Genomic DNA, 15,483 nt, shown 5'->3' with positions numbered 1-15,483 from the left:
AAAAGAAAGCCAATCTGGTGGTCTGTTGCCATAAACAAACTTTACAACAAAAGGAAGAAACTGTTGGAGAAAACTGGAAAATCCCAGGATGCAAAAAACTCCCATACCAGCCTCAGTAAGAAGCTGAGATCCCTCATAAAATCCTCCAAAGCTAGTTACGAAAATAAAATAGCCAAAGATTCCAAAGACAACCACAAGGCATTCTATTGCTATGTCAAGAATCTAAATGGCAATGCTCAGATCTGCTCTGAGCTACAACAGAATGGCATTAAATATACTGATCCCAAGGATATTGCCAGTATCCTGGCAGATCGATTTAGTGAAACCCCCCCATCCCCTAAAGGACCCATCTCAATATCAAAAGATTGCCAAATTCCGGTAATAATGGCCACACAGGTAAAAAACGCACTCTCCAAAGCTATGAATACAGCATCCATGGGACCAGATGACATCCTAGGCTGTGTACTACATCAACTACAAAATGACCTGGCACCTCACCTAAGTGTCATGTTTAATCATAGCCTCACTTCAGGCTTCGTGCCCACTGAGTGGTGCACAGCTACAGTTATCCCACTCCACAAGGGGGATTCACCTACTGCCCCATCAGTCTGATGAGCCTGATCTGTAAGGCCATGGAACATATTATCATGGAACTTATAAACAAAGACATTGGCAACCTTCAAACACTGGACCCCACCCAGTTTGGGTTCGTGAAGGGCTGATCTTGTCTCCTGAACCTGATGACTTATTCAAATCAGTCTCCAGAGCCGTGAACAAGGATAAGGTGGTCCACACAGCCTATCTGGACCTCACCAAGGCCTTTGACACCACCCCCCACTCTGGAATCACAGAAAAACTTACTAAGCTGGGCATTAATCCCTACATCACTCAATGGGTTGCCAACTGACTTACTGACAGAACCCACACTGTAAAAGTAGCCGACTCCAAATTCAGCTCCAGACAAGTGACAAATGGAGTACCTCAGGGCTCAGTCCTGGGACCGCTCTTGTTTGGCATCCACTTCTCTGAAGTACAGGCCAATGCTAAGGGACTCTGGCTAACAAAGTTCGCAGATGACTGCAAACTGGGAGCCATTACTGAATCCCCAAATTATGTGGATATTCCACAAAAGGGCCTTACAGAAACAGATGCTTGATGCCAGAGCCATGGGCTCAAGCTCAATGCCAAGAAATGTATAGTTATCTCCTTTGGGAAAAAACATGTACCCATGAATTATCACATAGGCGGCAGTACACTAAACACCGAAAGTCAGATAAGAGACTTAGGGACACAGGTGGACAGTGGTCTCATCTTCGATAAACATATTGCCAGAACAGTCAGGAAATCCTTCTATGTGGCATACCTCATCATTAAGGGCTTTTCATCCAGAAAAAAGGAGGTCATTTTCCCCCCTGTACTCATCCCTCATTAGACTCATTATAGAATACAATGCCCCGCTTGGTATGTACCTCTCAAGACATCTGCAACAAATGGAAAGGCCGCAGAAATAGCTCACTAAAAGAATCACAGGCCTACAGCAGATGCTCTATGCTGACCATCTAAAAAAACTCCACCTATACTCTGTCACATATCGTCTACTCAGAGGCGATCTCTGATTAACATACAAGGCCATGTCAAACCCAGAGCTGTTGGACATGCTACACTTAAAGAAATCCCAATCCATCAGAGACACATGCTCCAGGGATCTAAACCTTGTCATCACAATGAACAAAACATGCTGGAAGGATAGATTCCTGATCCAGAGACTCCCCAGACTCTGAAACAGACTGCCCATACATGTCAAGCAGAGCGCCTCTTTGACCCTCTTCAAAACGAACCTTGATGACTGGATGGGAGATAGGAAATTCATCTCAGGGATCACATCAGTCACCCTGCTAGACAGGGGTCTAGGGAAGTAAATACTGTGGGAAGAAATAGCCAGGGAATTGTTATGGCTAGGCTTGTACAGGCCCTAGGGCCAATAGCCTAGTACCAACCTACGAACCAGAGTGGTACACAGAAGATAACTGTCTTTTCAGAGGGATAGGAAAGCCAGAACAATTCCCAGAAAGACTGATTATATTTCCTTACTCTTGAATTTTTGTTCATCATTAAGTCAAAAGTTAGTAAAAATCTTCGGAAACTATATACTGTAGTTTGAGATTACAATCTCCCTTACTCACATATCCAGTGTCATGAGACACCATTTCTCCACAGAACTATGAAATTCTCCCATCAGCAATGAGGCCTTACAGTAGTGAAATGTTAGTGGTGGGGGAGGGAGAGTTAGAAATGAGAGGTACCAGTACTGGCAGAAGGTGTATGCCCTTTTTTCACCTGTCTTGTTGCTTGGCATAGCCCTTTTTGTTTTTCCATGCTTATTGCCTCTTCTCAGATTGTCTCTTCTGTTTATAATAGTCTTCACAGACTGGCTGGTTAGTTTCTGCAATTTCTTGGTATGAGAGAGGTGAAACACCTCCTTAATGGACTACATAGTCATACCCTTCTCCTCCATTTTAATAAAATCTATTAGGAGAGAATTCTACAGTGTTTTCCCTAATAGAGCATTCAGATGTCCACCCTTTATATTGTGAGGTGGGGCTGATACCTAAGTCATGTTCACCCTTCATATTGTTAGGTGGGCTGATACCTAAGTCATGTTCACCCTTTATATTGTGCGGTAGGGCTGATACTTAAGTCATGTTCACCCTTCATATTGTGCGGTGGGCTGATACCTAAGTCATGTGTGCTTTCTATTAACTCTTCTGGCTCCAGTATGAATATCACCTTGGGTCTCCACTGAAAAAAGGCCACCGCCCTAGTAGGACTAACCCAATGAACAAAGTGTAAATGAATGAATAAAAACAGCTTTAGCATTGGCATCTACTGTACCATATCACCATTCTATAGAGGATTTTCCAACTTTGAAATCAAACAGAGCCACAGTAATGACTTTTCCCTTAAACAGTCTTCAGTGATATGCTTGGCTGTATCTTCAGTCTGGCTTAATATACCCTCTTGATCATACATCATGTGGATTTGGCACTTAACCACCCACATTCCCAAGGTTGCAAATGTGCACATTGTTTTCCTAAAATCTACAGAGCACTATACCTTCTCTATCATTTGGGAGAATACTAGAGCCATAGACAGAATCAGGAGGCATGAATGCAGGACTTGACAGTGAAGTTCGGAAAGGTACTAATACATTTTTCATGTACTATGTAAACATTGCCTGGCTTCTTGACTGCAGGGGGCTGTAAAGCTAGCTCCAATGAGGTGGTGTCAAAACCATTCTGGAATGCTTATATTTCTAATTGAACAGCATGAAGTTTGAGCTCTTCAATTCTTATGAGCTCTAAATACCATTTCTGAGTAGTGGCAAGTTATTTACCTTCCATTTAAAATGTTCCCTCGTGAAGAGTATTGCTTCCTAATAGCAGATGGTCACTGCAGAGGAACCCATAGAAGCAACATCATCAATATTGTGGCCCATAGAAGAATATAATCCAAGTGCTTCTCTCTCTCTCACAGGTCCAAATCTGATGACCATTTTTATGAGGAGTTTCTCTTTCTCTTCAACTCTGGTGTGGTTTCTGAGATGGAGGAAGGGAAATGGGGTTTACACAAGAGATTTCTGTGGCCTCTTGTTATAGTGCCATATAGTCTTCAGCCATGTAAGCAGGAGATGAAGCATGCATAAGGTGGCCTAGGCCTCTGGAAGTCAGGAGTCAGTAGGGCCAGCAACTATATCCAGGGGTAATCTGAAAGAAAATGCGTAACGCTGATGTAGCTATACTAAATTGCTTGAATATTCTGAACAGGATCTGGTTGTATAGGGAGCACTCCTTAATTTTCATCTGTTCTTTCCTTGCAGGAAACAAGAATAAATGAAGATGGCACATGTTGCTGTCTGTTTACAGCCAAGCTCCTGATTGACTTTTTTGGCTGAGGACATCTCAAGTCTATCCAGAAGATTAATGTTGCCTTCAAATAAATCTGATGTTTTCTGATTATAATAATGACCTCTATGGCAAATATCATTATATTTTAAACAATTTCATAATTACAGAACACTGACATTTTCTGAGCACTAGCATATTCAATACAATACTATGTCACAACACACCTTCTAATATGCAAAACAAAAAAATGTCAGATATTTCATAAATAAAATTGACAACCAACTAATTCTTAACATTTTTTTATTTCCTTATTCTTCTGCACATTCAACTGAGTTTCTATGTTCTGCTCTACCAAGACCAGTATATGTATGTTACATACCTTCCCGTTAATGTCTCCCAGCACATCAATGACATTCTTCAATACAGGGTTGGAATTTCCTATCTGCAATTCAAAAGATATGAACAAGGTTACCATGTAATATTTATGAGTAATATAGTAGCTCAGTGGTTAGGATCTCTACTTCACAACTCAGTGGGAGAAAAAATAAAGAAAAGCCACACTGGCCCACTGAAAGAAAACACTAGAAAACAGAGGCTCGTGCGATACCTATTATTGGAACAACATAGATTTTACAGTTACTCAAGCTTATGAACTGACAGAGGAGTCTTTTTGTCAGGATTCAATAAGTACTGATGTTCGACACAAAGCTTTAATAAACATTTGCATCTAGAAAGGGAGACTCAATCACATCATTTCATTTTCAGTGTGTGTGTGTGTGTGTGTGTGTGTGTGTGTGTGTGTGTGTGTGTGTGTGTGTGTGTGTGTGTGTGTACATGATAACTTGAAAGGGCATAAAAGTGGAAGCTCTCTCACAATGATATGTTACAATCGATATTCCCAATGTTTATTACAGACAAAAGAGAAACTGATTGCTGATTTGTTGCACTTTTTGTTTACTGTAGCATAGACTAGATTCAGACCTGCTGAATCTGGTTCTGTTTGTTAAACTGAGCATTAAATCAGGCTATCTTTTGTTGGAGAGGGCCTTTCTGCACCCTTGTGGCAGGACAGTGCAGTTAGGACTCATCTGATTGAAGGCTGCTGGCACAGGGCTCAGATTTGAGCTTTTTTATTGGTTAACTTGTTTAATTCAGTTTACTCACTGTTGCTACATAAGCCCCGTGTTAGCACAGCTCCACAGAGTTAGGTGACTAGCCACTGCTGTGCTGTAGTCATCTGTTTACAGGTAGTGCACCTCCATGCACCATCGCGCACTACTGAGCAGTGGGGGTAACCACTGGCGGTTATAGATGGAAAAACTTCAGTAGATAAATTTTCCCTTAGTAGCTGCACGTGATCCAGCCGAAAAGTTCTTAAATTGTGCTTTTACCCATTAAACAGTCCCAAAACAACCAAATCTACAATAATCTTAGACCATTTAGATAACCCCTGTTAGTATAGACCCTTTATAGAGCATCTCATTAGTATAGACCCCGTCTAGACCACCCAGTTATACCACACCCCTCAATTTTCTCTCCCCATTGTGAAAACAGGATTTAACCTAGCATTATGGATGGTCAGTTTCCCTCCATTTCTCCTACCAGCTTGATTGACATGGGTTTCTTGAGGTAGTGTAGCAACTGCCTCATGCATACTGACAATTCCCTACTCCTAAATTACCCAAGTATAATTTGTGAGAGATGCATCTGCACTAAGAATCTAGAATCCTTGCTCTCTCGCACACAGAACAGTAACACTGAATAGGTTGTTAGCTCACATACTACACATCCTACACAAACATGTACTCAACACATAAGCCATCATATGCAGAGCTACTGACCAGAAACCTACCTAAACACCAGATCCCTTCCAAACACAAACATGCTGCACCTAATACATCACCTACAACACTCAATACAGATAAAAATACCAGCCCCTAAAGCAAAGCACATGTAAACTAAAAGTTTAGTCACCGGTGACTCCATTGTGAGACACACAGATGTCCCACTCTCTTGGCTGGACAAGGAAAGGGTAACAGTTAGCTATCGGGTACCAATATCCATCAGATCACACATGCACTCGAGTCTCTCAACAACAAGTACCATTGTGGCTCCGTCATACTTCATGTTGGTGTGAATGACTTGAGACGTACCTCACTGGACTATATGAAGAGAGACATGATTGAACTCTATGAATATGTGTCCCAGACAGGTATGTCCCTAGCCTTGAGCGGCATTGTACCCTTACCTAGGATGATACCACAATATAAACAAAAAAAATTATTGAATTCAACAATTGGCTTAGTTTCTGGTGTCATTCTAAGGGGATCCAGTACCTGTGTGCCTGGGATGACATGGTTAATAGACCATGCTGCTTTGCCAGTGATGGTCTTCACCTGACACCTCTAGGCTTTCGGTTACTGGTTAAGGCACTTACCTCCCCCATAGTGCCTTTTTAGGTAAGGTCTCAAGAATAAAACTTCCGATGTGAAAATATCACTCACAAATAAATTAAAGGTTATGCTACTAAATGCTAGGAGTTTAAATCAGAAACTGCACTCTCTGGGAGCATTCCTCTTCCTGGAGGATGTTGATGTCTGTGCAGTCACAGAAACTTGGTTTAGGGCTGCAGAGAGTACCCTGGCCTTGCAAGGCTACAACTCCTTCCACACTTTCAGACTGCAAAATGAATGTGTGAGAACCAAAGAAGGAGGAGTATCTATCTTCATCAAAGATAAATACCTATTTAGACTGTTTAGACAGGAAAACTCAGTTGACTGTGGGTAAGACCCCCCTTCAAGTCATTGTTAGATATAAGCCCCCTTCAATGAACCAAGATACCCACGCTACTTATTTGGACTTACTTGAGTCAATGAAGTTACAACCAAACACTCTAGTCAAGGGCGATTTTAGCTATCCCTCTATTGACTGGGAAACTTATGAGTAGCAACATGCTCGCACAAATGGTTCCTGGACTTTGTTAACAGTAATGTCCTGGAACAAATAGTATGCAACCCCACAAGGGGCTCAAATTTTCTCAACCTGGTCCTCACCAACGTGAGTGACCACTGGACCACCACAGGTATAGGAACCTCACTGGTTAAATCTGATCACAAATCAGTCACATTTAAAGTAGCTATAACACCTGAACCCCTCTTCGGTGAAATCAGGCAAAAAAATTTCACCAAAGCTAATTATATCCTCCTAAGGGATGGCATAAATAATTTCCAAGCTCATGTTCCCACAGTTGGCTTAACAACTATACTAAGATATAGATAAATGCCCTGTACAAACACTTACACAACTGTATCGACACAGTTGTAACTGATAGGATCAAAACAAGATCCTCAAGAAAAAACAAGCTTGCCTGGTGGGCACGTAGCATTAATAAGTTATACAACAAGAGGAAGAAGTTGCAATCAAGGAATAAAAAAGAGAGGTCCCAGCACTGGAAGAGCACCCTCCTCTGCTTGAACAAACAAATAAGACCGCTTGTAAAATCCTCTAAGGGCAACTCTGAAAAAAAATTAGCAACCATAGCTAAGGATAACCACATGGCATTCTTCAGCTATATCCGTAACCTAAAAGGTAGGACCCAGATATGTGCTGAACTAGCTGTGGATGGCATGACACACACTAATCCTGTGAAAATAGCTAACCTATTAGCCAACAGGGTTTAGCAAAATATTCACCCCCCCCCGTCCCCTCCAAACATTCCAAAAAGCATTCCCTCTACATCTCCACCACCTTGCATCTCCAAAGAGCAAGTCATTAATGCTCTCTCCAAGACCATCATCTATACGACTGGGTGGCACCCCATGTTGTGCTTTAAATAGTCTAAAACACATGTTAGCAACTCCATTAGGTATTCCCTTCAACCACAGCCTAACTACTGGTTTTGTCCCTGCTGAATGGAAAACAGCAACCATCATCCCCCTTCAATAAAGACGGTACAGTAACAGACCCTGGGAACTACAGACCCATAAGCTTAACCAGCCTTATCTATAAGGCCATGGAACGAGTCATCATGGACCTTATAAATAAGGATATAAGAGATCTCCAAATCTTTGAGCTGACACAATTTGGTTTTGTCAAACGTAGGTCATGCCTGTTAAACCTTGTTTATGAGGTCCATAATAATACACTCCATAGCATTACAGATCAGACTTTTCAAGCTAATAGGGCAATAGTTTCTAGAGTCAGTAGTGGCATCACCTTTGTACAAGGGGATGACAATGGCAGTTCTGCATGCTGCTGGAATGAAGCCTGTACTTAGTACATGGTTGAATAGGGTGCTCAATAACAAAGTTAGTTCTTGCTGGAGATGGTGCCGAATGCAGCCTGGGATACTAGCAGGTCCCATGGAAGCTGTGTTCCCTGCCTTAGATAGGGCCTTTAACATTTGATCTACAGACATGTGAGGTGCGGGACAAGTATCGGGGATGTCGAATGGGTCTTTGGGAGGATGGGGGGGGGGGTGAAGTTTGCACTGAACCTATCTGCTAGCAGGTTGGTTAAGTCAACAGGATCAGTGTAAGTGGTACCATTAAGTACTAATTTGGAACAGACCTGGGCTTTACCATGGAGATTCCTGATGTAAATGAAAAAGGCTTTGTGGTTTCCCTTTGTTTTGGAGGCTAGTTTCAATTCATAATTGGCTTTGGTGGTTTTCACTAGTGATCTAATTTGCTTGTTGAGGCTAAGAAGGGAGTTTTTCCACTTGGGAATTACTGCCTTTTTACCCTTGGACAACAGTTTCTTCCTTTTGTTGTAAAGCCTGTTGATAGAGGATGTCCACTAGATAGGTTTGTGTTTCCTTGAGGAGCAGGTTTTAGTTCTGTTGGGTATGGCTGAGTCCATGCAGTTGTACAGGTGCTTGTGTACAGCATTAATGTACTGTTCAGCATAGTTGTCTGCATCCTCTGAGGGGAGCTGTGATGTGAAGCTACTGATACCATCCCTTAGGAGGTTGTTGTCAGCTTTCGAGAAGTTTTTTAGCCTGGCTATGGCGGGGGGGTTGGGTGGGAAAGCACCTTCGAATGAGACAGACCAATGGTCTGATCACACCAGGGAAGAACTTACTATGGGAGTGGTACAGTGGTCACCCATGTTGGTGAGAACAAAGTCCAGAATGTTATCTCCCCTTGTGGGGGATGAGACGAGCTGGTCTAGTGCATTAGAATTGATGAAGTCAAGGAATCGTTGGGTGAGTGCATTAGAGCAAGAATAGTTCACCCAGTCTATGCCCATAAACAAGAAAAGAAAATGTGTTGGCCCATCCAAATCCAATGTACTTCATCATAGAATACTCTGGAAAATGTTCTCATAATTTCTTCTTGTCTGCTTTGCTGTTGTCTTTCAGGTGTAGATAACATTTACGTCTGCCAAAATGTTTCATCAGGCAGTTACCTCACCATAGTTCATTATTATCATGCTTAAGTCAAATACATCCTGAGAAAGCCATCCCGAGGCTACATCATAGTGTGTGAGAAAATAACAATGCCAGAAGCCTATCCTAGCATCTTCATATCATACCATAAAAGGAAAGGCAAGTCAGATGCAAAATAAAAACAGTTACAATCAATTCTGCTGAGGTTCTCTCAATGTATACTTCTCATAAAAAGAAAGATGGTTTAATCTGTAGGAAAAGACCCTATCATAATATTTCCAATCATGCACTCTTCTAGCAACCCATTAAAGAAGGCAGAGACCACTGGGAGATATTACAATAATAAGAGAGTTAGAAGTTATTCAATGAACAACTCCCCTGTCTATCCAAATCACATGTCTGCTGTAAGCAGCGGTAAATAAATGAAACACTAAATAAAGTAGTAATTTTTTTTAGGGTTGAGCATGAGTTATGAGTTACAAAGCCATCTTTCAGTTACTTTTAAATTTTCTTAAACTTTAATAATTTTCCTTTTCTGTATTTTGAACATTCCTTCTCTTAAAAATATCAGCAACCTCTATAACTCTTTTTTCCAGCCAATTCATCTGTTTTTCTACAATCTCCTTCAGTTGCCTTGAAACTCTTAACTGTGTTATTTTAGTCAGTATTTAATCAGTGATGGACAAGGATAAAGGACTCTAGTTCCTTAGGTCTCACTTATAATCCTTCTTCCAAATAAATTTCACATACCTTACATAAAATGTGGGTAATTCCTTTGATGCTTGCCACTTTTCATGTAACACCTCCCTAAACAAATTAACTATCTATCTGACATGTTTTTTTTTTTTTTTTATAAAAAATACATCTCGACCCATCTGCCCCTGGAAATGAATAAGAGCTACCATCTTTAAAATGTCCTTTATTTCACTTATCTATATAGCCACATTTGTTTCTTTCCTTGCTTTATAATTATCTCTATCCAGCTACTTCTCTTTGAATCTGTTGCTCTTTTCTAGTCCAAAAGCTACTTGCTACAACACTTGTGACCACACTTTCTAGTAGGGCTGTATTATCTAATCTCCCAAACTCCAATTTAGTCACGACAATTGTATCTTTACCTTCCATCAATTTCACCTTCTCCACCTCCAGGTTACTGCTACTGCCATATTGGAATAATTCATCATGCAATGAGTAGGTCTATTTTCCTGGTACCTTGGTAAAATTTCACCCATTCAGTATGAATCCCACTTTGGGTCTCTCCTGAAAAAGGGTCATGCTCAACAAAATAGACAAACAAGCAAGCAAACAAACAAACAAATAAGAAAAAAGATCAATCTAAAGCTAATTGCTTCATGGATGTCCTGCTAAGGTGGTTTGGATTTTCTATAACACTATACACATGGATTCTCTAGCACTACCAGGAAAACAAAACATTCATTAAAGTTAAGAGAAGATAGATTCCCATACATTACACTTGTATATATAACTTGTTAATTGCTGTAAGAAGAAATGCAGGTGACAATACAAAAAATTATGCCCATAGCCAAACATGATTAGATACCCACACAATTCTAACAATACACTATTTTAACAGAATTTAAGAAAATGGCAAACTATGTTAAGGATATAAAGCAATTTATAGGTGTAACACAGGGTCCTCTTCCTCCTAGACAATATGATGGATGGGCTGGTAGGCTTCCTCAAAATACTTAGCTGTCCGTTATGACAGGATTAAATGCTAAATCATTTGTTAATCAAAAGTAATTACACCTAGCCCTTTACCTGGCAGTACTAGATTATTCAGTCCTGACCCTGTCTTTTCCTCTGAAATACAGTACATCAAAAAATTTAGAAGTGCAATCTTTGTATTTGACTTTACTTATTTTTACTAGGTAAGTGGATTGACCCTTGCAGACTTCTGAGCTGCAAAATGGGCCTCAAAGCAAATACCTAGGCTACATGCAAGTACATGTTACAGTAGAGTGCTACCACGTTCTGGGAAATACTTGGGATACCAAGAATACCCAAAGATAACTTACAGGGACATGTGGAAACATATAAGGACATGTGGAAACATATAAGCTCCACTCAGACAATAAATGGAAGCTAGGATTAAATGTCCTACTGTGTAGATATGAAGCAGCAACACTAATTACTGCACCCTTATGCCACCCTAACAGTCCTTGACAATGTTCCTCTACTTGTATTTGTTAGTTGTAGTCTAGTAGTACCTGGCTACACATAAAGTCCACAAGGCTAAATCATGTGGTTCTACTGAGTCAAAACTGCTGTGTCTAAAGGAGAACAGTAGTTTTCAGTACAAGACACTATAATCAGAAAATGGCACTTTCTCTGAGCTGTTGCAGTGTCAGAGCTTCTTACAAAATGCATGTTGGTATAGAAAATAGAACTCGTCAAGAAACCTCTCCTTTCACAAAACTGTATTATGTGGGCTTTTTTTCACTTTCAAGGAAGGGTTTGCCAAATGTATTAGCCACAACTGATTTGTCTGTGATGAATCATGACCCAGCTGTTGTACCTTTTTGTACTTTGCAAAGAATTCTTAATATTGTCGGGTATTTTTTTTTATTTCTAATCCTTTTATGACATTTCTTGTACTTGACCTTCTACCTGCAATAAAACCTTTGTAAACAGACACCTACATAAAAACAAATAAATAAATAAACTCCAAGTATAAATACAGCCAACGAAATTTCTGAAAGACTAACCTTCAGAAAAACTCCAATAACAGCCAGTCCATCAGGATGTTGAAAAGCCTCTTGAAAACTCTTATATTTATTCGCATTCCAGTGAACTAAGTGAAGCTGAAAAAAAGTACAGCATGTTAAATGTATAATTTGAGCAAAAGCAATCTATTAAAACAGAATGCAAACCAAATGTGCCCCTCACTGTACGACACTTCAGTTAAACAACTTTTGTTACTTGTCAAAATAGCCTACTGTGGTTCTGCCCTAATTAAGCAAAACAGTACCTCCTTCCATGAGGGATGACAGAGCAGACCTTAGGACATAGAAGAATGGACAGTGAGTTATGGAGGCCCTGATGTTGCAGTATCTGCAGGAGAAAATACTCCTAAATAACCCACCCAGATCACTGCTCCAAGCTCAGCATGGGGCCACAGAAACTCTATCCCAAGTGCCCGAAATATTTTCCTCACAGGTTAAATAAAGGAAGAGTAGAAATACATTCTTGATAAAGAAAATAGAATAAATGTTATAGGTTCATAGATTAGGACTAGGCAAACTGCCCTTGTGGGCCATTCTAAGCCTAGCCAATTACCTCATGTGAGAATCAAACCCTGTGCCTTGTGTTTGTAAAGTAAGCACCTTAACCATTATGCCAACTTCTTTCCAACAGTAAACAAGTAAAAGAGTGATGCCATCTGACAGAAATATAGAACAATGAAACATGATACATAGTAAGAATAAAATAAACAACTCAAGTTCAATGACATTGGTACAAAGACAATAATGCCATCTTATAAAATGGATCTGTGCATTTAAAAATAACATGAACTGTATATTATTAAGTAGATGCCTCTGTTCAGATGTAATTGTTCTTTTTTCCTGGTAAAAATGTAAATGGGAAGCAGTGATGTGTATGGATATCTTTTCATGCACGGTGGTTTAGGTACATAATTACTGGGGACAAAGCAGAAGTCTATGAGTAAACCACTACAGTCTCAGTGTATTTATTAATATTTCATGCAAGTGTATACTTGGGGAAATCCATCCATTTTGAGATAACTTCCTTTATCTTTAAGGATTTTGTTAAAATCCCCAATGACATTATCACATTTAAGAGTTATTCTATGCCCCCATGCATTTTTCTATATCACATTTTCATCTATCTCGGGGTTGAAGAGGACTGAGGCCTGAACCCAAAAGCAACAAGCAAGAAGTAGAAACCAACCCAAGATGGGGTGCCAGGTCCCTGCAGAGCAAGAAGTGCCATGGTTCCATTCTCACATGCATTTCTAGTGGCAATTTAGCATTGCCAATCAACCTAACAGTATGTTATTGAAAACTGGAAGCGAACCAGAGACTCAGACCAAAAAACATGTGATCATTGAGAGAACATGCAGACTCCACACAGAAAGAATTCCAAGTAAGATTTGAATCCTGGATCCAAATACTGTGAGGCAGCAATGTTAACTATTGCATCACTTTGCCGGCTACCAACAAAGTTATTCTGGTAGTAAGAGTGACTCAAGTCAGTAGACTAAAGTTTGTAAATAATAAGGGAAAACATAGTGTTATTTTAATGTTTTATATGAGAATACAAGGCCCCAGAACTAAAACACTCAATAAATTAGTAGTAGCATAAGGCAGCATAGTCAGGTTTTTGAATCAGTTTAATTAACTATTTAGACACCCGCACTAGGGATGCAAATCTGCACGAACAAATAAACAAGACTCACTGAAAAGATTGGTTCCTAACTCAGCGTATTTCCAACTTGTGGAATAAGTTACTACTAAAGGTCAAAGTATTGCTTTGGCTACCTTTGTGACTAGTCTTGATAACTGGTTGGGTAGACAAAAATTTACACTGGGGTTATAATGTACAACCCCACTCAATTTGGGAGGTGAATGCTATTAAGTGCTTAAAATGGAGGCAAAAACTTTTAAGTGTGTCTGCTTAAAGGACTATATGGCTGGCACATTATGATTATCATGATCGTTTGATTAGTATTGTCCTTATGTTTCTAAGAGATCTTATAGACAAGGAACGGACGATTGCAAAGAGGACTAGAACAAGATTTATAAATGTTGTGTTTATTTAATAGCGGTACAGCCAAAGAAAAGTCTCACAAAGGCAGTATATTCTTAGATAATCTTTAATTTGTTTAAACATTTGGGCCCTTCTGATATGATGTGAAGAGCAGAACTAAACAACTTAGGGAACTGTAAATATTGCCCATTGAGTAATGAGGCTGGGCCAACGTAAATAAGTTGCTATCTGATAAAGGAGATTCATATGTGTGTGATTCCAAATACAGTACATTTTGAAGCACGGGGCAGTGTTTTAAAAAAATAATATTGTAAATGACTAAGGAGGATTTTCTAATGCCAATTACAGGCAAATAAGACCCCTGGTTTAAACAAAAATGTTTCCTTAGTACCCGTGCTAAAGTTAAGAGAAGTTAGTTTCTAATTATATATAATACAGACTTACTATTCAATGATATCTTAGCTTAGTATGCTTTATACAGACCTAGATATGAGTTATTATGATATGGTGGAGGTCCTATAGTTGGAGTGGTTTTAAACAATCTTTTAAATTATATTTTATAATATTTACATTTTATTGTATTAGTAGTTACATAAATTGGCCACCAGATGGTAGCATAGGATAAATTGTGGTTTTCCATGCTCATTCATACTTTTTAAATTGAGATAGTATTATTTTTATACACTTCTATATATGTTTGTTTTAAATTTAAAATATACAAAAATTTGTAAATTTTTTTCCCATTAAGATTTTCTTTTCATGATTTTAATAAGGAATATATGAAAGCAGATTTAGATATATAGACAAATCGGAACCTTGTATTCCTGTATAGGATAGTATGTAGGACATTCTTCTGCACATTGATTTTCATTAAGATCCTTTATTACTGCGGTGGTGGTGCTGCGGTAGCGTTGTCGCCTCACAGTATGACGTTGCCCCGTTCGATTCTCAGTTAGACCGTCTTCTGTGTGGTGACATGCATGAATGGGCGCTCTTTCGTTGAAGGTTGTGCATCAGGCCCAGCAAGTCGGCACGTAAAAATTTACTGTCAATCATTAGCGGACCGGAGTTCCACTGTGGCGACCCTTAGCCTGGAAAAAGCCGAAAGACACAACAACAGCAAGGATGTTTTAATTGTATAATTACTTAATTATGATTCAATTGATTTTAATGGCAGTTTTATGGATATTTACGTTGGGTTGTTATTGCAATGTGTTTGTCTGAAGAAGTCCCAACCTTCGGGATGAAAAACGTTGTGATTAAATTAAGCGTTTAATGTATACGTACATTTTTTTTTCGTGGTTTATTAAAGTTTCTCCTAGTCCCGTTGGTGATATTTATTGGTTCTTGCACCTCTGCAGTGCCTGTTTGCATTCAACAGAGTTCACTGGCCATATCTTTGGAAGATATTCGAATACATGGGTTTTTCGCTAAGGT

The 15,483-nt window shown here is 39.5% G+C and overlaps 1 protein-coding gene across 1 annotated transcript in view; it reads right to left on the bottom strand.

The window, feature by feature from the left end:
- Positions 1-15,483, bottom strand: part of LOC122796642 (carbonic anhydrase 1-like) — a 72,839-nt gene that overhangs the window by 15,557 nt on the left and 41,799 nt on the right. The window contains exons 4-5 of the mRNA XM_044065278.1: positions 12,024-12,119; positions 4,285-4,347 (exon numbers count right to left, since the gene is read on the bottom strand). Coding sequence (XP_043921213.1) covers positions 4,285-4,347; positions 12,024-12,119 — 159 coding nt within the window. The remainder of the gene's footprint in view (positions 1-4,284; positions 4,348-12,023; positions 12,120-15,483) is intronic.

This window comes from Protopterus annectens, chromosome 3.part0, assembly GCF_019279795.1.
Source record: "Protopterus annectens isolate FY-2018-M chromosome 3.part0, PAN1.0, whole genome shotgun sequence".
Lineage (NCBI taxonomy): Eukaryota > Metazoa > Chordata > Ceratodontiformes > Protopteridae > Protopterus > Protopterus annectens.
Note: the sequence above shows the minus strand (reverse complement) of the source record. Positions and strands in the feature narration are given on the sequence as shown.